Source organism: Leopardus geoffroyi, chromosome B1, assembly GCF_018350155.1.
Source record: "Leopardus geoffroyi isolate Oge1 chromosome B1, O.geoffroyi_Oge1_pat1.0, whole genome shotgun sequence".
Classification (NCBI taxonomy): domain Eukaryota; kingdom Metazoa; phylum Chordata; class Mammalia; order Carnivora; family Felidae; genus Leopardus; species Leopardus geoffroyi.
The window spans coordinates 6,274,483-6,298,833 of NC_059327.1; the positions used below are offsets into that span (position 1 = coordinate 6,274,483).

The window sequence follows — 24,351 nt, forward strand, 5'->3', positions numbered from 1 at the left end:
TGTGTCTGACTTTGGGCCTCTTGTTACATAATAACGTAGGTGAGAAAAGCCTGGCTTTTCTTGCTATCCCTCCTCACTGCCCTCTCTTTTAACAAGTTGATGGGAATGATGACACTGCCTTGGCTGGATTGCTGTTGAGGAATTTTTATGTAGCTACATTTCTTGATCTCTTCATTAGCATATTCTTGCCGGAAAATAAATGGTGAATAGTTACTGTAAAGGTACCTATTACCATCTCTGCTTTCAGTAACTCCGCTGTAGTCTAGAAACCCTATCAGAAACCTAGTTGAGAACAGTCAGGAGAAGTAAAGGTCATCGAGTAGCAAAAATTGATGGCACAAAGTGTGTCTGTTTCGACTACTAAAGCTTTTCCACTAAAATTTGCAAAAGTTTAAAGTCCTAGCCTAGGAGAGTTAATACCGACATGACGGATTTCACGCTTCGTCTTCAGAGTCCTCGGGAGATGCTTTCTTGGCCCTGTATACCATGCTTATTTCAATATAAAAATGTGTCACGAAAACCCCTCCAAACTTTAAAAAATTGTTCCAGGAAAAGATACCCTGTCTTGTTTTTAGCCTTTGATTTAGAATCCCAAATATATCCCAGGATGTATTACAGCCTTGGAACCATGCATTTAGTTCTCAGAATTTATTTGCATTAGGTACCATTATAACAAGCTGGTTCATTTGGTTTCTGGGACATAATCAGAAAGAGAGGTGTTTATCAGTATTGTTTAGGTGATTTTAATTGGAATGAAGGGGGTTAGCCGTTGGCCTCCATAGGAAGTTACGTGCTGGAGAGTAAGGTGATAGTTGATGGTTCTTTAGCATAGGGACGTCCAGCCGACGTGGCTCCTAGGGTCCCTGCTCGGAGGGGAGCGTCTGCATCACTCTCTCTGTCCAAGGAGAGCCTTAATAGAATTCATGCGTGTAATTTTAACTTAGATCCTTGAGAAAGAACTTGTGAATGAGAAAAAAGATTAAAAAGAGATTTGTAATGATGGAATGTTTTTCCACAAGAATAATTTTTGGAGTTCCAGTGGCTAAGTCTTCAGGGTATTCTCCCTGGTATGATGTGTTGCCCAAAGGATTCGCACAGCCGTGACTCTGCTGTCCTTTTGGTTTAAACTAACACTCCTTTAATTTCCAGGCTTTTATTTGCCCCAGATTTTAACGTTTTTTCTCTAATTCAGTCCTTTTGTTCCGGCTTCTCAGGCCCCGGATACGCCTGTGGTAGTAGGACTGTATATTTTTGAGAGATTCTCACCGATTTGTTTTTCCACATAGCCCATTCTCTGCTTCAGTTTTCATTCTTCTTGAAGAGATGGGGTAGTTCGTAGCCCTTGGCTTTCCAAGCAGAATCTCTGGGCATCAAGACTTCCTACTGTTTGCCCCCTTCGTGTCATTTCCTCTGATTCTTTGCACCGTGTCCTCAGTTTACCACCTTCTGCACACGCTTGCCCGGTTCCGATTCTTTGCTTCGGCCAGGGCTGGTCCTTCTACTGGGAATTTCTTCTCTCTTCCTAGAAGTTGTGTTATTATTAACACACTCATGTCTTCTTATTTTTATTTTTGTGACCCCTTAGTAGTAAGTTACCTGTGTAATGACACTTACTAGCAGCCTGGGTCCGTGTCCTGTGGTTCTGTAAGGACCACTCACCTGCCCAGCACAGCCGTGAACTGTGAGCGGGTGTTCATTCTGACACTGCAGCCTAGGATCGTGTCCCGAAATTCTTCAGTCACGACAGTGTCCTTGCCTTTTGTCGTGCATGTTAGTACATACACAATATTTAGTTGCACCTCACCGTTTCACTGAACCACTTTTTGCTGATAATTTTGTCCTGTTTTTTAGACTAAGAATTAGAGGAGCTTTATTCCTTGTTCACGCCACTTTTGTGTCACTCGTAGTGGTTTGTGACTTTTTTGCATTTTATCTGTGAAATAAAAAGCCTTTTAAGTAACGTGGGGGAAAAAAAACACCAACAAAAAAAAAATTAAAAAATGGAATTTGTAATTTTTTAAAAGTCTGCATTTGTTACAAAGTAACTTTAAAATTCTAATCATACTTTCCAAGTACATTCCTAGTATAATCTTGGGAAGAGGCTTTTTCTGTCTCTGTGAAGGGAACGCTGGAGTTTACATATGGATCGTTCACGCATTAATTTGTGTCTTTGCAGTGGACTGGATTATTGCGGATATTTTGGCCATCAGGCAGAATGCTCTTGGACACGTACGTTATGTGCTGAAAGATGGGTTAAAGTGGCTTCCACTGTATGGGTGTTATTTTTCTCAGGTAACTTTTTCCATACTTTTTCATATATCTGTACCTTATAAAAATTTTAGATTTAGAAAGCTAACATGCACTTAAATGTATAGGTTGTTTTGTTTATTTTTTAGGTTCAATAACTTACTCCAAATGGAAGTCATTTCATTTGGCATTTTTAATGGTGGGTATCTATATACATATCTGATCACCTAGGTGGGTACATAGCATCAATACAAATGTACAAAAATCAAACAACTAGGAAAAATTAAAGGCATAGAATTTGAAGGACGATTACCTTAAGAAGCTAATAGTAAAAATTAATCATGATCAGTAACACACTAAAAAACAGGGAGTTGTATATGCGAAGTGCTTAGCATGAGTGTCAGACACATGATTAATATTTAATAAATGAAATTTTCCAAAATGCCTTTTATTTGCTTCTCAAGCCATACATTTGGTCAAGCCACTTGTCTGCTCAAAAATGTGTGTTTCTCAGCTGCATTAGGTCCTAGTTGCTATGCAGGCATTCACGGTCCACCGTGACCTATCTCCCTGGAACCCACTTTCCTTTTTCGAGTCTGAATTGGTTTCTCCCTCCCTATCCTTCTTCAGGCTGTCCCTTTAGTTCAAGGTAATAGGCTCTCCTCTGCCTCCAAGGCCCAGTTTAGATGCTATTACGAAACCTTTCCTGCGCCTGGAAGTTTCCTCCTCCCTGCTTTTATCTTAGGCTGTCTTTATTATTACGCTCCTCAGATTCTCCCGTTATCATTCTTGCATATGTATTTTACTGCACCAATAATTTTTTAAGTTCCTTAAGGAAATATACCTGTTTTTCACTTTTGTAGCTTCCATATACCTGGGAAAGAACCCAGATGTTTTTGAAATAAAATAGACTGTAATAAGCAAGTTAAACAACAGGAGAGAAATAGTATGTAAAGAATAGACATAAAGTCTCTCCCAACTCGGAGAAATTTTCCTCGCGGTCTATGCATCCCGTGGCTTTTAATTCTAACGAGTTGGTGAAGAAGGAGTTTCTTCTTCGCAGTCCTCGCTGGGTGAATAGTGACATGCGTTGTGTAGCGCACCTGGGGTTTTTCCTGTGCACCCAGGCAAGCCAGTTTCTCTCTGGAGGGAACCCCAAGCAAGCTGGAAGGCCACTCCACCTCCGCCCGTCTTGAGATCACCCCCTTCTTGCTTCTTTGTGTGTTTCCTCTTATTTTTGCTTAAGACAAAGTCAAATTCAGCCAGCTGGTTTAGTTTACAGGCGAGTTCGAATTGGCACAAGCAGGTACGGATAATATGGTGACCTGATGCAAAGTTTTGATGAAGTACGCTCACCAAGTTTAAATAAGGGTGCCTTCATGTGCATGAAAGTGCCTGTGTCCGTCAGCCAGGGCTGCCCTGACAAAGTACCACAGACTGCCTCAAATGACAGACATTTATCGCCCCACAGTTCGAGAGGCTGGGGGTTCCAGATGCATGTGTCATCAGGATCACTTTTTCCTCCGTGTCTCTTCTTTGCTTGCAGTTGGCTGCTCTGTGTCCTCCCTGCGCACGTACCTGTTGTTGTCCTAATCTCTCCCTATGAGCCACAGCCCTACTGGATTGGGGCCTACCCTTAGGACCTCATTTAACCTTCTTCAATGCCCCATCTCCATAGACCATCACTTTGGGGGTCAGGGCTTCAACATACAAGTTTTGGAGGAACACAATTTGCGTTCATAACAGTGTTACGTAAACATCTGTAGCTGGGTCGGTTTTAAAAATCCCTAAAGATCCGGGTGCCTGGGCGGCTCAGTCGACTTTGGCTCAGGGCATGATCTCGTGGTTTGCTAGTTTGAGCCCCGCGTCAGGCTCTATGCTGACAGCTCAGAGCCTGGAGCCTGCTTCAGATTCTGTGTCTCCCTCTCTGTCTGCCCCTCCCCTGCTCATGCTCTGTCTTTCTCTCTCTCTGTCCCTCTGTCTCTCTCTCTCTGCCTCTCAAAGATAAATGAACATTTATTAAAAAATCCCTAAAGATCATGAATTGACATTTTATGGACACTTTGAGTGATTCTGCATCATTGGAAAAATTGAAAGCTACGAATTATGTTACTGATCGAGTTTTTTATTTTAAAAATATATTTTTGAGAAAGAAAGTATTTTTGTTTTAACTGTCAACAAAACTGTATGTTCCTGTATTTTCTGGGACTGTGTAGCACACAGTTTTTATTTCAATTATGTTGAAACCTAGGGGCAATTTCAGCTCAATGTTCGTTAGATGGTAATATTTCAGTGTATTAGGAACAGCTCAATTCCTAGGATGTCATTTTATTCTTTACTTTTGGGGAGTCAAGTTACCTTTTGGATGGCTGGCCGCTGGATATTTTAATAGTGAATACCCCCGTTTTTTTCCACGTGGCAGCATGGAGGGATCTACGTAAAGCGCAGTGCCAAGTTTAACGAAACGGAGATGAGAAAGAAGCTGCGGAGGTACATGAACGCAGAGACTCCAGTAAGATTACACTCGTTTCTCTTTTCCTTTTCAAGTCCCGTGTTTAATTTAAGAACTACATTACGAGTTAAGAATTGTTTAGTCCGCGGGTCATAAACCACTGAGCTTTGTTTGGGCAGTAGGAAGCCTCGGGATACAGGTGAGATCTTGGCGGGCCGAGGCGAAGAGGCGGCAGACGAGTCCGTGCTTGCGGGAGGCCGTGGGTCCCGGCTCCGAGGCGCGGCGGGAACGCGGGTGTCTGGGCCGTGAGCGGAAGCCCGGGCCGCACGCGGGACCTTGCCCTTGGGCTGCTCACTCCTTGTCGTCAGTATTGCGTGTGGTCGCGGAGGAAGCAGCTTTCCTGTGCGTGCGCGTAAACAGTGATTGCTTGTGCCTAATGAGTTACTTGAAAAGGCAAAGGGTGTGAGGAGCTGCAAGTGAAGAATCATTCAGTGTAAGTGCAATTTGGGAAACCTTTGCTCCCTAAAAAAGGAATCTCCATATTCTCCTCGAAGAATGCTACTTGCGGCCCGGTGACACCTTGACCTGTAGTCCCCGGCGCTTGGGAGCCTAGCACGTGTCCCCCGTCAGATCTCGTGTTCTCTCCGCCTTCCTTCCTCGGCAGGGCTTGTGGGTGGCAGGCCAGAGCTCGTATTTAAAGACGAGTTTCCACAGTCAGCTGACGGAGGCCCTGACATTCACAGTTTTTGCCCTTGGACGTGTCTGGTTGTTTCGACCGTATGTCCCGGTTCGTCCTCTCTGAACTGGCATTTGTGGCTGGGGGACTGTCACTAATTTTGGAACATTACGGGTTCTTATCTTAGTTCATTAAATGTTACTCCTGCCCTATTCTATCTTCTCCAGTTACACGTGCTTTGGGCCCTCTGTTCCACAGTCCTTGCGTGCTGTGTGTTTGTTTGTTGTTTGGTCTGTTTTTCTTCACACTCTTTTTCCCTGTTGTGTTCCAGCTTAGGTCATCTCTGTTGACCTGTTGTCATGTTCATGGACTGTCCCCTTGGCTTGGCCCCGTCTGCTGATGAGCCAGTGCAAGGCATTCTTCACGTCTGTTCCTGCTTCTCATTCCCAGTGTTTCCCTTTGCTGCTGTGTCACCATGTCTGGGTCTGTGCTAAAGTATCCATCTGACCATGAGGCTCGCCCACCCCATCTACTGGGCCCTTGGTCGTGTCGTTAGTAGGTACTTTAAATCCCCCTTCTGGTAATTACAGCATCTTGACTCTCCCTGAATCTGAAATTTTTGATTGCTCGGTTTCTTCAGACTGTGCATTACCTTGCCTTTGCTTTTTTATACCTCCTGCGATTTTGTGGAAAGTGGGACCTCTTGAGTAGGACAGTCAAGATAGAAGTAGTTTTGGTACCCGAGAATGGGTACACTTTTCTTTTTTGCTAGGACTTCATGGAGGGCTGGAGTCCATTTAGTCAGTTTTCCTGGATTTGGGTTTCACTATTGCAGTAATGTTTTTCACAGACTTCAATGACTGTAGCATTCGTTACTCCGTGTTTAGGGTGGGAGGTGTTTTGCTGGAGATTTTTCCTTCGCTTTTTTGCACTACACGTAGAGTTGGCCTCCTTTCTGCGTCTGCCCCAACAGAAATCTTCCTAGTTTGGCAGGGGTGGAGGGCGAGGGGGAGAGGGTCTTAGGGGTGGAGCCTTCTCCGATCCTGCCTTGCTCCCAGCTCTAAGTCTGTGCCCAGGATGGGTTCCTGCCCCATCCTCTGTAGAGAGTTTTTCCTTTCTGTTCATTTCCCCCAGCTGCAGTGGATTTTCAGCACTTTGAGAATTTAAGAATGTCGTCCCACGGGAGAGAGAGAGGCGAGGGCTCCGTGCTGGGTGCCGGGCTGTGTGCTTCCTGAGCCCCGGCTGCTGCTTCGGGTCCCCTCAAGCCTGCCTCATCATCTTCATTCAGGGTGATGTTGCCAGATGTTGCCCTGACCCAGGTTTTCTTTCTCTTTCTTTTCTTTTTTGGGGTGTGTGTGTGTGTGTGTGTGTGTATGTGTGTGTGGTCTGTGGAGTAGACCTGTGAGTTGTGGTAAATCCTCCTGTGTCTACAGCCCCCAGGGGTTCTTCTGGAGAACTAGCTCACATTCAGCCTTTTGCAATTTGTTAGAATGTTAATCGAATCTTTTTATTGGCATCTGTTGGCATTTGCCCAAGTCAGCGAACGCATGATCTCGTCTCTCTTTCGAATTGCTTCTTCCCTTAGATCTCCAGAGGGGTTGGTCGCTGTGCAACGTCAACTCTCCGGAGGGTTCACTTTGCAGATTGTCCAGTGTTTTGTTGTTCTCCTTTTAATAGTCTTTGTCCTAAGCCTCCTCTTTTTTGTTAATGTGTTCTAAAACTTGGAATAATCTCAGATATACAGAAGTGTTGCATAGATAGTACAGAGTTCCCATTTATCCTTCGCCCAGTTTTAATGTTAACGTTTAATATTAAAATCTTTCCTAACCATGGTACATTTGTCAAAACTAAGAAACGTTGGTGTCATCCTGTTAATTGAACTATTCAGTTTCTCCATTCTTTCCACTGGTTAGTCCTTTCTTTTGTTCCAAGATGAGTCCACTGTACCCCAGATCCGTTTAACACCTATGCTTTAAGTTGACTGTACTTTTCATGGTGTGCTGTACTATGCAGTTACTATCAAATCTGCCATTTTTGTTTTAATCGTCAAACTTTGTTTCTTTTTTTTTTTTTTTTTTAATTTTTTTTTTTTCAACATTTATTTATTTTTGGGACAGAGAGAGACAGAGCATGAACGGGGGAGGGGCAGAGAGAGAGGGAGACACAGAATCGTAAACAGCCTCCAGGCTCTGAGCCATCAGCCCAGAGCCCGACGCGGGGCTCGAACTCACGGACCGCGAGATCGTGACCTGGCTGAAGTCGGATGCTTAACCGACTGCGCCACCCAGGCGCCCCCAAACTTTGTTTCTTTAAATGTTGAAGGCATCATTTAAGAGATGTATGGAGTAAATATGTGTTTAGTGATCTCAGTATGTGAAGTCTTGTTATTTTCTCCCAGTTCCTGCTCATGGTACTTTCTTTCCCTGTGTGCTTGGTTACCTTTATTTGCTGCTGATTGTATTTGGAAAATTATTTGTGGAAGTCAGCTCAAAGCTCAGAAAGTGCCTTCCTCCAGAGAATATTTGCATTTGTTTCAGCTGGCCCCCTTAAGGCTTCTCTAGTCTGAGCCCATCCAAACTAGATTGTGAACTGGAGGTTAACTGGACCAAGATTGCAAATCCACGTGAGACTGATTTTGATGTCTGGTTTACTTTTGCCCCGAGAGTGTAGCCTCTGATGTTCCCTTCACTTCTTTTCCCTCTTGATAGAAGGTCCTTGGGCTTTGATTTTTATTCCCCTCACTTTTCAGTCTGTTAAAGCAAAAGTTGTGTGGTATGCTTACTTCTGCTTTACTGTGTTTGTGTTAATTTTGGTCTTATTATCTTGTCAGCTCTTTGATAGTTTTAAAATGATGTTACATCCAGCTTTTTAAATTTTCAGTGGGAAGTCCTGTTCACATAACCTAGTTTTTTACTTTGGGAACCTGTCTGTTTTTCAAGGGCAAAAGACTAGCTTTTTGATGTTCATGCAACAGTGTTGAACAATAGACTGGCAGTGCCGTGAGTGGTTGTCGCTTTGAGGCCACTGTGGTCTAAGGTGTGGATTCTTAGAATCTGTACAATTGCGTCAGCTTTTCATATTTAAGCACCATGAAACAGACTTTCTTTGTTATTTAATCTGTTGTTTCTGGAAGTTAATTCAAGTAACTGACATGGTAGAATGTATGAAATAAGTCCACTTTCATAGGGCTAAATATCCTCATAGGAATCTATTTCCCGATTAAATCAGCTTTTATCATTCAGTATTAGTATTATTTGAGAGACTGCAGAATTTTGTTTCCAAAAAAATATATCTGCATCATAAATTACTAAGAAATGTATCTACTCAGTAATTACAGCTGGGACAATATTTTCATATGGTACTTACCAGTTGTGGGTGCAAATGAAACATTTGTAAAAATCACTACTTCATCTCTAGAAGTCGTAGAGTCAACATTTGAGCTAGTACAATTCATGGCACGAATATTAGAGTCTTACACTTTATTGTTGTTTTTCAAATTTTAAAATTTATTTATTTTGAGAGACAGCGCAATGGGGGAGGGGCAGAGACAGAGGGAGAGAGAGAATCCCAAGCAGGCTCCACACTGTCAGCGCAGAGCCTGACACAGGGCTTGAACCCACAAACTGTGAGATCATGACCTGAGCTGAGATCAAGAGTCGGATGCTCAACTGACTGAGCCCCTGGTTTTCCAACTTTTACTCAGGTTCCTTCTTAAAATGGAGGCAGCCTCAGGGATAGGAGTGTTGGCTTCGAAATCACATTTGTTGACTCTCAGATCTGCCATTTAAACTTTGGTACGTTGCACAAGTCACTTAACTTTTCTAAGCTTGTTTTCCTTATATGTTCCATCTATTCATAATTACTTAATTTGGTAGCTGGGATTAAGTAACATGTTTGAAAACGATGCTTATCGTATTAGTTTACTATTGCAGGTATAACAAATGACCACAAGCTCACTGGCTTAAGTCACACAAATTTTGGCTGTGGCAGCAGGAGCAAGACTACACAAGTAGGACCACACCACACCAGACTAAGAAGTTTCTGTGCAACAAAGGAAGTAATTCACAAAAGGAAAAAACCTACAGAATGGGAGAAAATACTTGCAAACTGCGTATCTGTTGTTAGTTTCCAAAGTTAACCTGTAATTCACTAGCAAAAAAGCCAATAACCCAATGAAAAAAATGGGCGAAGAACTTGAATAGATGTTCATCCAAAGAAGGCCTACAAATGGCCGACAGGTGTATGAAAAGGTGTTCCACCTCACTCACTGTCAGGGCAATGCCAGTCCCAGCACACGGGCGTTAACACCTAACACCTGTTGGCATGACTGTCCGCTAAGGTCAGAAGATCAGGGTTGGAAGGGATTGAGAAAAAAGAGAACCGTTAGATGTTTCTGGTGGGGCTATATATTAGAACAGCCGTTCTGAAAAACGGAATGGGGTTTCCTGAGAAGTTTAAAAATAGAAATACCATATGTAGCAATCAACTTCTGGGTATATATCCAGAGGAAACCGTATTTCCTGCTCTCTTGTTCACTGCAGCATTATTCACAGTAGCCAAGGTATGGAAACAACCTAAATGTGTATCAACAAATGAGTGAATAAATAGTATATAGTATGTATACACAACGGAACATCTTTCAGTGTTAAAAAGAAGGAGGTCCTGTCACTTACGACAGCAGAGATGAACCGTGAGGGCATTACACTAAGCGAAATAAACTGGACACAGAGCGACAAATACTGCATGGTCTCACTATAGGTGGGGTTTTAAAAAGTTGAATTCATAGAACGGTGGCTTGGGGGTTGGGGTTCGGGGAAATGGGGAATATGTTAGTCAAAGGGTACAAACTTTCGATTTTAAGAGGAGTAAGTTCTGGGCACGTAAGGTACAGCATGGTGACCATAGTTAGTAATGCCGTATTGTATACTTGAAATTTGTTAACAGAGCAGATTTTAAGCACACACAAAAAATATGGTAACTATGCCACGTGGTGGATATCTTAATTACTTTGTGGTAATCATTTCACAGTGTCTATGTGCATTAAAACATCACATTGTGCACCTTAAATGTATACAATTTTTATTGTCAGTCATACCCCAGAAAAAAGCTAGAAAAAGTGACAACATTATCTTCACCATTCCAGAGATGAGCAGTGCAAACTGGGTCTCACTGGACAGAATCGCAGTGTCTTTGGGGCTGAGGTCCTCTGGAGACTCTAAGGGAGAATCCATATTCTTGCCTTTTTTGGATTCTAGAGTTTGCCCTCATTCCTTACCTCATGACTTCTTCTGTCTTCAGCGCCAACAGTGGCCGGGCTGGTCTTTTTTTGCCAGCATTCTGGTTCTGACTCTGTGGTCTCCTTCTTTCCTGTTTAAGAATGCTCATTGTTAACACGGGGCACACCGGGACATTCTAGGCTAACCTCATTGTTGTGCAGTCCACAGTCAGCAGCTCTAAGACCCCTGCCACGTTCCATAATGTCTGCAGATTCTGAGGGTGAGGATGTGGACGTTTTGGGGAGGGGACATTATTCTGCCCGCCACATGCATGTATGCATTTACATGACTTTGTAGTTTTTTTTCTAATCATACATGTAGCACTTTCATGCTTAAGTTATAAGCTCTTTGAGAGATTGTTACTTTGTGTCCTGCTGCTTTTTTGCGTTTTTTTTTTTTCTGTAAATGTAATGAGTTGGATGTGTCTGGTCGTTATTTTAGAAAAACCTTTTTTAAAAGTTGTGGTTTGCCAGACTGCATTAATTTTGGGGGAGGAAAGCAGAGATGAACCATCTTGTTTATATTCTGCACATCTCAATCCGAAATGGCTTTTCATTTAAAGAGAGAGAAGTAACTAAAAGATGTCTACCTAATCAAAGTTTGTTAAGTTCTGAGATACTATTTCCATATAAATATGTCTGCTTTGAAAATACTTAGTGAACTAGATAGAATTTTAAAAACCAGAGGGGAAGGAAACAATATAAAGAGCCTGCCACGTGGTGCTTAATATTCTCACGTGTAGGGGCGCCTGGGTGGCTCAGTCGGTTGAGTGTCTGACTTCGGCTCAGGTCACGATCTCGCGGTCCGTGAGTTCGAGCCCCGCGTCAGGCTCTGTGCTGACAGCTCGGAGCCTGCAGCCTGCTTCGGATTCTGCGCCTCCCTCTCTCTCTGCCCCAACCCACTCTCATTCTGTCTCTGTCTCTCTCAAAAATAAATAAACATTAAAAAAAATTTTTTTAAATTCTCACGTGTTTCCTTTTATCTCACAGCTATCCTGAGTCTTCATTTGGGAATGAAACTGAAACTCAATTAAAAGTAAATTAACTTATCCAATGCATGGAGGAAAGGCTATTTTTAATTGAAAGTCATCAGTTCCATAACTGGTTGAATATGAGTATATTTTAAACTCTTAAGTAGCTCTTTTCTTTTTGAATGGAATTTTAATATGGAATTGCTCACTGGTTTCCATTAGACGCTGAAGCATCTGTGCTTAGAATGGTTCATCGCATCTTGAATATAGATCTTCTCTGCAAAGTCAGTCCCTGTTAAAGGAAACAGAATCTCTGGTTCCTTCCAAATGAAACTTTAGCAGAAGAAAAGATTTCTGTGCACAATAGCAGTAATCTACATGATTTGGTTTGTTTGGAACTGTCAGTTCTCTGTCATTCCTGGGGCTTCCCTGTCCTTGAGCGGGAATTTTCCTTACCTGAGAAGTGGGTCCAGAAATGTCACACTGCTTTGTGGTAGTTTTTTCTTGCCCTGAGGCTCCATGTTTAGTCCTTCCTGTCCTCTGTTGCCACCTTCTCCGTTTCCATGGGAACTAAAGAAGACAGCTGCCTTTTTTGTTAGCAGTGTGAACGCAGTGCTGAGGAGGTCATCAGATGCGAACCGCGGAAGGAGGAAGGAAGTTTGACTTGGCGGTCTTGACTCTACGTCTGCTGTGTGCCACAGTCCGCTGGTGCTGGAGAGAGCCAGACCTGCCTTGGTCGCACAGCCTCTAGGGGCAGTTGTTCTCGAGAATGAGAGAGGCGCTGAGCTGCATCTGGGGTCGCGCTCCCAGCTGCCCCTGTCATGTGCCTTTCTTCGAACCACATACGTCCTCTCCCTGCCATCTCCCGTTTCTAAAGCAGATGTGTTTTACTTTTAACAACAGCAAATCGCACTGTTATTTTGTGCCAAGCACCGTGTTAACGTAGATTACACAAGTTATCACCTTTTGTCATCACAGTATGTAAACTGTCATTTCATCTTGTAGACAGAGCAGCTTAAGGCACAGAGGGGATGAGGAGGTCATCCTGGGGATCGGGGCCTGCGAGTGGAGTCTGGGATGTGAAACCGAGCATCCAGACTGTTGTGTTCTGTGTGCTTTGGTTACGGTCTTTGTAGATATGATTTGCTATGGAAGATCGCCCGCTTTGTGGAGTAACGGGCGGGTTTGGGTGTTAAAATGTAACTGCTAAGAATTTGCATCAGTGGCTTGCCCTTTCATATCCCAACAGAGTCTTCAAAAAAGTTTTCAGATTTTTGCCTAAGTGCAGTTTATTGATTTTTCTCTCCTAAAATTTTTGCCTTTTCTGCCCTATTTTAGAAGGCTTTGCCAAACTCAGTGATACTAAGATTTTCTCCTTTGTTTTCTTTTAGAAGGTTTATCGTTTCAGCATGCATTTAGGTCTCTGGCCCGTTTCAAGTTAACTTTTATATCTGGTGTAAGGCCAAGGCTCCTGTGTCTAAATACGGATATCGACCACCACTTATTGACAAGGTTGTTCTTTTCCCCGTTGTTTGAAATAAACTGATTTCATATATACAGATCTGTTTGTGAACCATTGATTCTGTTGGCACTGATCTATACGTGTATCCCCATGCCCGCACTACACTATCTTGATTACCCTTGCATTACAGTAAGTTTTGAAATCTGGTGTAGTTAAGTCTTCTAAACTTGTTCTTTTTCAAAGGTGCTTGGCTGTGTTCGGTCCTTTGCATTTCCATATAAATTCTGAAATCCGTTGTCAATTTCTGCGTAAAAGCTTGCTGGTTTTTTTACTTCAATTGCGTTGAATCTATAGATCCATCTGGGAAGAAGTGCTATCACGACGATATTGAATGTTTGGATCCAAAAGCGCAGTATTTAGGTCTTCTTCAATGTCTCTCAGCAGTGTTTCATGGTTTCAGAGCATACAAATTTACACACATTTTGCAAAAGTTAACCACATTTGCCAAAATAAATTCTTAGTTTCCTGTTTTTTGACGCTATTGTAGATGGCATTTTTAAAAATTTTATTACATGCTGATAGCATGTAAACATACGGTTGATTTTTGTATACTGCTATTTTCTTCTGTAACCTTGCTAAACTTATTTATTATCTAGTAACATCTAAAAATAGTAACGTTTCTTAGGATTTCCCACATGGAGAGTCATGTCATTTGTGTATAAGTACAGTTTTATTTCTTTCTTTTAATCTGGGTGCCTTTTGTTTTTTTTTGTTTTTTTTTGTTTTTTTTTGTTTGTTTTTTTTTTTTGTCTTGCCTGGAGTGCCCTGGCCAGAACCTCTAGTCTAGCTTTGACCAGAACTGGTGAGAGTGGGCGTTCTTGCCTTGGTCTGCATCTGTGGCAAAAGCACTCATTCTTTCCCCATTCCTTAGGTCTTAGACCCACCATGCATTCAGTCACCCTCTTGTTACTCTCCTTCATAACATCTTGCTCTTTTTCTACACGGTCATAGAAGCGTGTTACATTTTTATTTGTATTTCGTTTAAGTTTGTTTATTTCCAGTGAGACAGAGACAGTGCAAGTTGGGGAGGGGCAGACAGAGAGGGAGAAAGAGAAAGCCAAGCAGGCTCCGCGCTGCCAGCACAGAGCCTGACGTGGGGCTCAAACTCACGAACTGAGATCATGACCTGAGCCGAAACCAAGTGTCAGAACTTAACCAACTGAGCCACTCAGGCACTCCTGTGTAATTATATTTTTAAAACTTATTTGTTTAATGTACTTTTTTCTCACTTGTCTCCAAAACCATATCTATTTCATTACCCTCTATAGTACCTGGCACATAATAATAGGTGTACAAGAAATATTTCTTGAATGAATTCTGGATGAATTGTTCATTCTTGCCTTCTTGCTGACCATCAGTTCTCTTTTTAATTAAACATGTAAAGAGAGAGAAAATAATAACCACTTGAATTATTAATCATTCAAATCATGAATCATTTTTATTAAAAAAAAATTTTTTAACCTTTATTTATTATTGAGAGACAGAGAGAGACAGAGCATGAGCATGGGAGGGGCAGAGAGAGGGGGAGACACAGAATCTGAAGCAGGCTCCAGGCTCTGAGCCCCAACACGGGGCTCGAACTCACAAACCGCAAGATTATGACCTGAGCGGAAGTCAGATGCTTTACCAACTGAGCCACCCAGGTGCCCTGAATCATTTTATTTTTGAATGCTTGAACTGAAAGCTAAAATCCATCAGTAATTGCTTTCATGGCGTTGAATACAAACTTCACTTATTTAAAATGTATTCTCCTGATAGTGAATTTGTGGTTTCTGGAACTAATTTTAATTTTTTTTTTCCTGTTTTTCCTTCTACTTACTGGAATATAATAAGGAATTCTTAACTTTTTTTCTTAATTTTACCCATTTTTCTACATTTTCTTGGTAGCTCTGGTTAATCTTTATTATCCAATATTAAGGTACATAGAAATCTATTCATTTCTATCTTTGGCAAAAATAGTGGGCTCCAAAGACAATTTATATAGATAAATAAAAAGTTAGTCTATTTTCAGGGGAGCTGAAAATGCAGAATTGTAGAGCCACCATTAATTCAAGTTTTTCACCTAGAAGATTGAAAGAGAGTAATCATAAGCTTGTCTAATGAAAAAATTTGAACTGTCACAAAGGTTCATTAGGTAGGACTTTTACAATCAGAAATCATTCAGATAAGGGAATGCTTCTGTACTAGACGTCTAGACAGACAGCATTACCTACGATCTGATGAGGGTGGGTTAAATGAACAGAATTTTCTTTCCTTCTCTCCCACTATCCTTTTGTCTCCTGTATTCTGTTTGTACTGGAAAAGATTTGATATGAATGCCTTACTTTTGTCTTGTGGCTGTCACTTAACCATGTTGGTGTAGTTTTGGTAACTCAGTTCTAAAGTTAGGAGTTTCTCCCAATGTTGTATGTTAACTAATTAGAATTTTTTTTAAAATTTTGAAAAGAAAGAAAAAATCAAGTTAGGAGTTTCTGATTGTATATTTTTATGGTTTCTGTCTGTATTTTTCCAGGCAGATAGAAGTAAAAGCTCAGATGAATTGATTACTTAGTAAACATTCACCTTCCTTTTTTACGTATACATGCATTATTTCAGTTTATGAAACTGCTAATAAATTGAATTATTTAAAATGCAGTAAGGGAGCTCCGTAAAATAAGAACACTGTGGGAATCTTTTACAATGTGAATACTTAAGTATATTTTATACTGTGGAAATTTAGATATTGCCTCAAATGAGATGTGCGTTTTTTATCGATACTTAGGGACACTGATGTGTGACATTTGCAACTTTTAAAAAAGTCGTTTTTCAGAATCTTAGGGCAGAAAAGCTCTTTATGAGTCAGCATTTCATGGGCAAATTTTTAATTAAGGAATATTAGTGTGTAATTAGAAACATTGTTAGATTCTTAATGATTGACCTACCAGTGTATGTAGGCCTGCATTTTAAATACAATCCGTTTTAAAACTTAATTGCATTTTTTTTGCATTTCGGTTGCTCTGCTGGAAATGAATCATGTGTAAAATGAATATACATTTTTCCCACCATAGAATCGACTCCCTTCGCATTGGCATTAAGTTAACAAGAGCCACAAAAAAAGCTCACGTGAAACAAACCATATTTCTTTCTGCTTCACAGATGTATCTTGTGATTTTTCCAGAAGGAACAAGGTATAATCCAGAACTAACAAAAGTTATTTCAGCTAGTCAAACATTTGCTGCTAAAGAAGGTAAGTAAAACTTTGACAGTATTTGAAAAAATAATTTTTAAAGATACCTTTGCAGTTTTTCTTCCTGGAGAAGATATTTATTTATGTTTTACAACAATGGAAATGAATTCACTGATTCATTTCTTTGGTGAGTGCATATATTAATTACCTCTTAGGAAATGAAGTTTCTCAATTAATTCGTATGCGTGTTATTATATATGTCTGAAAGATTAAATTCAAGTGCTTGCTAAATACGTATTTCAGTGCCATGGGTTTATTTAAAATCTGTCTAGGTACCTGACTGTGCAGATAGATGGAGGCTTTTTCTTCGTTGTGGCTTCTGTGTGGTGGAAAGGATTTGTGTTCTGTGGGCTCACAGACCTGGGTTGGAATCCAGATTCTGACGTCTGCTAGCTGTGTGGCTGCAAGTTGCCTCATGTTACAGACCTTGTTTTCTCGTCTCTTAAGAAACACATACCTCATAGGTATACCTAACTGGGTGTAAGAATGAAGCTAGAAGATATGTGAAGTTCCTGTTGGAGCATGTTACACATAGTACTTGGAAATTATTAATGTCCCCCAAGACAGGAATGTTTCCAGTGTCCTTATTTTAGAATGTCGGACAACTAATACACCTATAAGCTGTTCACTTTAACCAAACTGGGACGTCAACAGAAAACAGTGGCCATGCCGTGTTTTCAAAGTTGTCCTTGAAGATTGAGTTAGCGTACGATCTCCGTACATGGATCACCAGACACTCACTGAGCAGATGTCTTGTTGACGGTGTTCTGCCAGGGTCTGTGCGGTGCTGTCTGGAAGGATTGGCTGCAGCAATGGTAGTGTTTTCTCTGTCTGCTCTCCCCAGCGTGGTAGCTCCTGCCCACATGAGGTGGTGTATCAGGGGAAATGAAGTTTTAATTTTGTTAAAATTTTTTTTAATATGAAATTTATTGTCAAATTGGTTTCCATACAACACCCAGTGCTCATTCCAACTAACTTTGTTAATTTTAATTAATTCATTGTGATCTGAAACAATTCTTGATACCTGTCCTTATTGAAATTCTTTCCCTAGACTTCTGTAGGGCTTGTCTCCATTTCCTTCTCCCTGTTGGGTGATTCCTGCTCAGTCTCCTTTCCAGCCTCCTCTTCTGCTTCATTCTCTCCCGTTTCATATGTTGTGTCTGTTGTTGGCTGGTCTCCCATTCATTGCATTTTCGTGTTTCCCTGTGGGCTTCATCCACATCCATAGCGTTGGCCTCCATTGATTTGGTTGCTGATGACTCACAAAAACCTTTCTCCCATCCATACCTCTGACTTTAGACCTAGAGGTTTGGTTGCCCAGCAGACACCCTCCCTCAACCAGCCCAAAGGCCAGTGATGCTCAGCATCACTTGTCAGGGAAACACAAACCAAAACCACAAGGAAACATCACCTCACAACTGTCAGAATGGCTAAAGTCAACAACACGGGAAACAGCAGGATGTCTTTGGTGAGGATGTGGAGAAGGGGGAACCCTCGTGCACTGCTGGTGGGAATGCAGGTTGGTGCAGCCGCTCTGGAGAACGGTGTGGAGGTTCCTCAAAGAGTTAAAAATAGAACTAGAACTACCCTGTGGTCCAGCAATTGCACTACTAGGTATTTACCCAAAGGATACAAAAATACTGACTCAGAGGGACACACGCACCCCAATGTTCATAGCAGCACTATCAACAACAGCCAAAGTATGGAAAGAGCCCAAATGTCCATTGACTGATGATTGGATAAAGATGTGGTATATGTGTGCATATAAATACATAAATAAATACACACTCGGCCATCAAAAAGAATGAAATCTTGCCTTTTTCAATGATATGGGTAGAGCCAGAGAGTATAATGCTAAGCACAATCAGTCAGTCAGAGAAAGACCTGCATCATGTGGTTTCACTTATATGTGGAATTTAAGAAACAAAACAAATGAACATGGTGGGGGAAAAAGAGAGACAAACCAAGAAACAGACTCTTAGCTATAGAGAACAAATTGATGGTGCAGAGGGGGGTGGGCAGGGGGGTGGGTTAAAGAGATGATGGAGATAACGGAGTACGCTTATCATAATGAGCACCAGGTGAGGTGTGGAAATGTAGAATCACTATAATATACACCTGAAACTAATATAACACTGCGTGTTAACCTACTGAAATTAAAATAAAAGCCTAAAAATAACCTATCTCAAGGGAGAACTAAAAGTTAAAAATCAAAAAAATAATAAAAGCATATCTTACAACAGAAGTCATAGATACATGGCTTTTTTAAAAAAGGGTTTTGTGTCCAAAAGTGTTAGAGAATGTTGCATTTTCTATCCTTCCCTTGGGGAGGTTCAGTTCACATTTATGTATTAGTCTCAGAAAAGTGCTATTGTAAAGATGTCTGATTTTGTGTATTGAGCTGGGGTTTTTTTAATGTTTGTTTATTTTTGAGAAAGAGAGCGTGAGTGAGCATGAGTGGTGGAGGGGCAGAGAGAGGAAGACCCAGAATCCAAAGCAGGCTGAGCGGTCAGCACAGAGCCTGATGCGGGGCTCGAACCTACGAACCACCAGATCATGACCTGAGCTGAAGTCGGACAAACAACCGACTGAACCACCCAGGTGTCCCTATTGAGCTGCTCTCTAATTTTCATATTTTAGAAAGGAAACAGTGATCTAAAATTAACTAAAATTTGGAACTTTTGTGGGGTAAATGTTTAGAGTTGCAGAAAATCCTGTCTCTAAGATTATTCCTTCTCTAAAGATTCTAGATGGCTGAGTTCTGACTTCAACAAAATGTATATTTTACTCTGAAACTTAAAATAGCTTATAGATGAGTCAGTTGTGGGATTCTTTTTGTGTGTGGGGTGGGGAGGGGGGATTCTTGATAAACTTGAATATAGACCTTACACTATATAAATTTTCAACTACTCTTATGTGTCGTCTCGTGTAGCCATGTTAATTCTGTTCCAGAATTATAGTTTTGGATTAGATAAGGTGAAAGGGAAATAATAAACATGTGGGGAATTTTTTTTCTTGCTGCTTTTCACGTGTATTGTAAAATTTGACACATTTCGTTGTTACTGTATGATCGATTTCATCTTGAAACACTTGTGTTTTTTATGAGTTGAACAGAGTTGGCCTTGAGAGAAGTTTCCTGGAGTGCATTAGATGCTCAGAGTCTGCTGATTTTGTTTTTAAAACAGTACAGTATTCTACCTTTAAATATTAACAAATCTTTATTAAATTTTGAATATGTAAAACTAACTCTGATGTTTTCTAGGAGGTTATAATTAAATAGCAGAAATGAAACAGAGTTGTATTCATCATCTGTTGATGTGTAACAAATTATCCCAAGCCCTTGCGTGGCCTCAAACAGTAAACATGTGTTATCTCCCAGTTGATGTGGGCCAGGAGTCCCAGTGTGGTTTAGCTGGCGGCTTCTTGCTCCGGGACTGTCACTGGCTGCAGTCATTTCAGGGCCCCCCCCCAGGGAGGATCTGGTAAACGCCCTCTCACATGGCTGTCGACAGGCCTCAGGTCCTCACTGGCCGTTTCTTGCCACTCGGGTCTCTCCACTGAGCTCTTCAGGACATGACCACTCACTCCCCTCGATCACCAGAGCAGAGAGGGGTGGGGAGGGACCGTGGAGGACGTAGTGGAACGGTGAGAGCATAGAGTAGGGTGAGCAAGACAGAAGTCACGGTCTTCCTGTAACCTGATTCTGGAAGTGACGTCTCATCATTTCGCCATATTTTATGTGTTAGAAGCACATCACTAGGTCCAGCCACGCTCAAGGGCAGATTACATGGGAGTGTGAATACTAAGACGTGGGGGTAGTGGGGGACCAGTTTAGAGGCTGCCTACCTCGGTGATGTTGAAATCAGATTTCTACGCAGTTACATCAAACTAGAATAAGGTAGGGATAAGCAGAGTATGCTTTAGGTTAGATTACCTGCAGATGTGGGCTCAGCAGGGCTGTGTGGAGGGGGAAACACTTGGGCTGGGCTGGGAAGAATTTCAGCAGGTGGAGGTGAGGAAGGGCTGCGTTTCCGTGGGAAGGAATGGGTGAGAGGCGGAGAAGGGGAACCATGAGAGCCGTCCTCTTGAAAGAGCAGTGAGTACGGGGAGAGGGCAGACGAGCGAGAAGCTGGAGTATTCTTGGTTACGTGGGAGGTCCTGCCCCGGACTCTGCAGGAGAAGTCCAGCTGATGGAGCGGTGATCCACTTTCCGAAAACCGCAGCGTGCCGTTTTCCAGCAGTTTTGCCTCTTGGAGTGTGTGATGCACCGCTTCATTGATTTTAAATATGTTAACACAGACATTTTATTATATCTTGTCGCTGGGCAGATCGCCATTTGTTGAGGTATGATAAGTTTGCATGACAGAATGGGTACAATCCGGGATTACTGTGTTTGTGTGAAAAGTAATGTAGAATTCTTGTGTGTTTTAGTATTCGAGGACTTCTGACTTCTTCTGTAAAATTTACCTGAGTGTGTGTGTGTGTGTGTGTGTGTGTGTTCCTGTTTGAATATTGCCATACTGCTTTCAGTTGGGCAAAACAAATGTTTATGTGGAAATAGATTTATTTGCTGTGTAATAATCGTTCAGAGTTGTAATCTCAGTCCGGGTTTTTGGGCCTGTGCTAATCCCCTTGGCCGCCGTGACGAGACAGCACGCTGGGGGCTTAAACAGACACTGATTTTCTCACAGCCCTGAAGCCGGAAAGTTCAAGATCAAGGTGCCCACAGGGTTGGTTTCGGTGAGACTTCCCTTCCTACCTCATAGCTTGGTCTCCTTCTGGCCGTGCCTTCACGTGGCCTGCTTTCCGTGCGCTCACACACAGAGGTCTCTTTCTGTGAGGAGACTGGTCCTGTCGGATCAGGGCCCCACGCTTAGGACCTCATTTCACCTTAATTACCTCCTTACGGCCCCGTGTCCAACTACAGTCACATTGGGGGCGGGGAGTGGCTGAGACACACACAGGGTCTTCACTTATCTTTCTCTGTGGAATTACATTTAATACTAATGTTTCTTAGTATTTTTAAAACAAGTTAAGATGAATATTTACCTTATGTCTTACAATCTTACTGAGATGACTGTTTAATATAGCTCCCAGAAGTTACTTATCTCTTAAAAATCCACACTGATTTTGTAATGCCAGATCAAGTGTTTTTAAGTAATTCTCAAAATGGCATAATAATGACATACACTCGTTAATCTGATAACACCCCCACTCACCTATAATCGATCAATTGTTGGTCTGTCACTTTTCCCTGAGTTGTAGATCTTTCTCAAAGTTACCAAAAGGGGGGAAATGAATAATTTGTCCTGTAGGTAATAATTTTTCATTGCTGACTGTTCTTACTTTAAATTCTTCAACTGGGACAACTCGGTATCTATCAGAACTATATTTTCTTGTGACTGTAAAGGTAATTATTTCCCACCGTATACAAAAGAAATTGATTTGTGAACTGTATATCTAAAGGAAAGAGAAGAGGAAACCACTTCCTGTTTTCTTTCCTCTTAGGTCACAACTAATTGAGATTACTTAAAAATAAAAATGACGGGCGCCTGGGTGGCTCGGTAGGTTGAGCATCTAGCTCTTGATTTTGGCTCAGGTCGTGATCTCACAGTTCGCGGGTTCAAGCCCCACTCCACACTACGTGCTGATAGCACAGAGTCTGCTTGGGATTCTGTCTTTCCCTCTCTCTCTGCCCTTCCCTGTTCGTGCTCTCAATAAATTAATTAATTTTTTTTTAATTTTTTTTTTAACGTTTATTTATTTTTGAGACAGAGAGAGACAGAGCCTGAACAGGGGAGGGGCAGAGAGAGGGAGACACAGAATCTGAAACAGGCTCCAGGCTCTGAGCTGTCAGCACAGAGCCCGACGCGGGGCTCGAACTCACGGACCGTGAGAGCATGACCTGAGCTGAAGTTGGCCGCCCAACCGACTGAGCCACCCAGGCGCCCCTAATTAATTTTTAGAAAATGAAACAACTTGTTTATCTGTTAAGCTAATTTTTCTTCAAGAAAGATGAATCTTAGTAGCACTTGTCAGTGTATAATATTTAAAACATTATTATTATTCTGAAAGTAACTTCCTTTGAACATGACAAAAAATAAATAGAAAACCCAAAGCCAACCTTTTTAATTTGGACTTTTAAACGTGTTTAAATAATTATACCTTATTTTCCTCTTCAGTTTTCTGTCAGCAGTTACATTGACTGGCCTAAAAAGTATGGGTGATGGGTATGGTTTGTCTGTCTGTCTTAACTCTAAATATTTGAAGGTTCTGGTTATTGCTATTTCCTAGAAGTGTTTCCCTTCAAAAATGTGTTTGCCACACACTCTGTCCATTCGATATCAGGGTATGTTACTGAAGATGATGTCTGTGTTACAATGTCATGAATTCTTCATGTTTACTTCACGGTTTGTCATGATAATGCTTTCTAAATTTCTCACTGAAAACTGAATGTTAGTTATTTCTTTAAAGCAGACTTAGTCATATTTTTAAATAAATTAGCCAAGATTTTGTTTTTAGTTACAGTCTCTCCAAGACAAAAATTGAGATCTGGAGAGGTCTGAAATATAGGTAGAGTCTCCAAGCAACTACTAAACGTCAAGTAAGTGAGGTATATATTGAGGGCTGCTCAATTTTGTAACAGTAAGTTAGGGAAAAAGAGAATTTTATTTTCAGAATGGCTAACATGGAACTTGTCATTTAACAAATCAGTGGTGAAACATTTAGTAAGAAAAGCTTCAACATGTCAATAAGACAGTATTATGTAATTGTATTATAAATGTAAGTGAAATGGTATGATAGGTAAAAATGATCATCCTGTATGTTAGTAAGATGTTTTGCTAAGTGATTAGATGAATGTAAGTCCAACAAATTGGTCACGGAGTGACCTCTTCCTCTGACCTCCCCAGCCAGCTCATTTCCACGGCAGGTTTCAGCTCTTATCGCTGTGTTGTGTGGTCGGCTCTCCATTCGTTCATCTTTGTGGTGATTTGTGGGTGCAGAATGCTGCCTGCTCCCAGAAGAGCCACAAAATGAATGTCAGGGGCCTCGATTACTATTGAATGAAGGATCATAGATGGCTCAGGAGATAAAAAACAGAAAAGAAGCACATTGGAAAACCACACTCAAGAAGACCACACTGGGACTTGCATTCCCAGTGTAGAATTATTTATTCTTAGATGCTAGGCATTTTTGAAAAAGAGTAGGGATGAGTAAAGGGAGTGAGGAAGCTTTCAAATTTATAGTGATCCTCAAAATGAATCAGCAGGTTTCCCTTTGCATATCAACTTCCCCATCAACAGATTTCACTTTGTGTAACAGCTTCTCCTTCAGGGTCTGAATTGCAACTGTATTTCATTCTTAGCCTTTGGCCCTACTCTCCTTCCCTGTTTCTATAGCATGGTTCCAACTGGCGCCCGGGTCAGGTCACAGCCTTAGGGGTGACAGCAGCAGGGAGCGTTGCCGGTAACCCCGCGTGTTCTGAGGGGGGACCAAGTCACCACCATAACGCTCTCAGGTGTGACTTGGGACATCGCGAACGTTCCAGTGGCTTGGAGAGTTCGGTTTTACCTCTTTGAGGCCACTTCCATACCATTGACTTACAATTTTTTACCAAAACAAATATTACCCCTTATTCCTCCAGCCTTTCCACTGCTTCAGCGGCCCGTTGATCTGCTCAAGCCGCAGTCTCAGTTCTGAGTCAGTGGTGCAGGAAGCGGTGCCTGAACCAGCGGCCGCAGCGCAGCCCTGAAGGTTGCCTGTCACGCAGCTTGTCCGTACCACTCAGACCCCCTCCATCAGCTGTTCCAGGATAGAGTTCTGCCTTCCGCGCGATTCTCACGCACCCTAAAGTTTGAGAACCGCTCGTTTCAGTGAGATTAGTCATGTGCTCCGCCGGTTAGTGGGGTCAGACTTTTGTGTTTTCCAGAACATGCAGATCTGATATTTATTGGTGAGCCTTCATTTTGTACTTAGGTTTC

At 41.7% G+C, this 24,351-nt stretch overlaps 1 protein-coding gene across 2 annotated transcripts in view; it reads left to right on the forward strand.

Annotated features, from left to right (window-relative positions):
• AGPAT5 (1-acylglycerol-3-phosphate O-acyltransferase 5) overlaps nt 1–24,351 on the forward strand; it is a 57,828-nt gene that overhangs the window by 18,958 nt on the left and 14,519 nt on the right. For both annotated transcript variants that reach the window (XR_006705276.1, XM_045451931.1), the window contains exons 3-5: nt 2,177–2,292; nt 4,670–4,759; nt 16,279–16,369. Coding sequence is in view for 1 of the 2 variants with exons in the window: in XM_045451931.1 (XP_045307887.1) it covers nt 2,177–2,292; nt 4,670–4,759; nt 16,279–16,369 (297 nt within the window). In the remaining variant the exon portion in view is untranslated. The remainder of the gene's footprint in view (nt 1–2,176; nt 2,293–4,669; nt 4,760–16,278; nt 16,370–24,351) is intronic.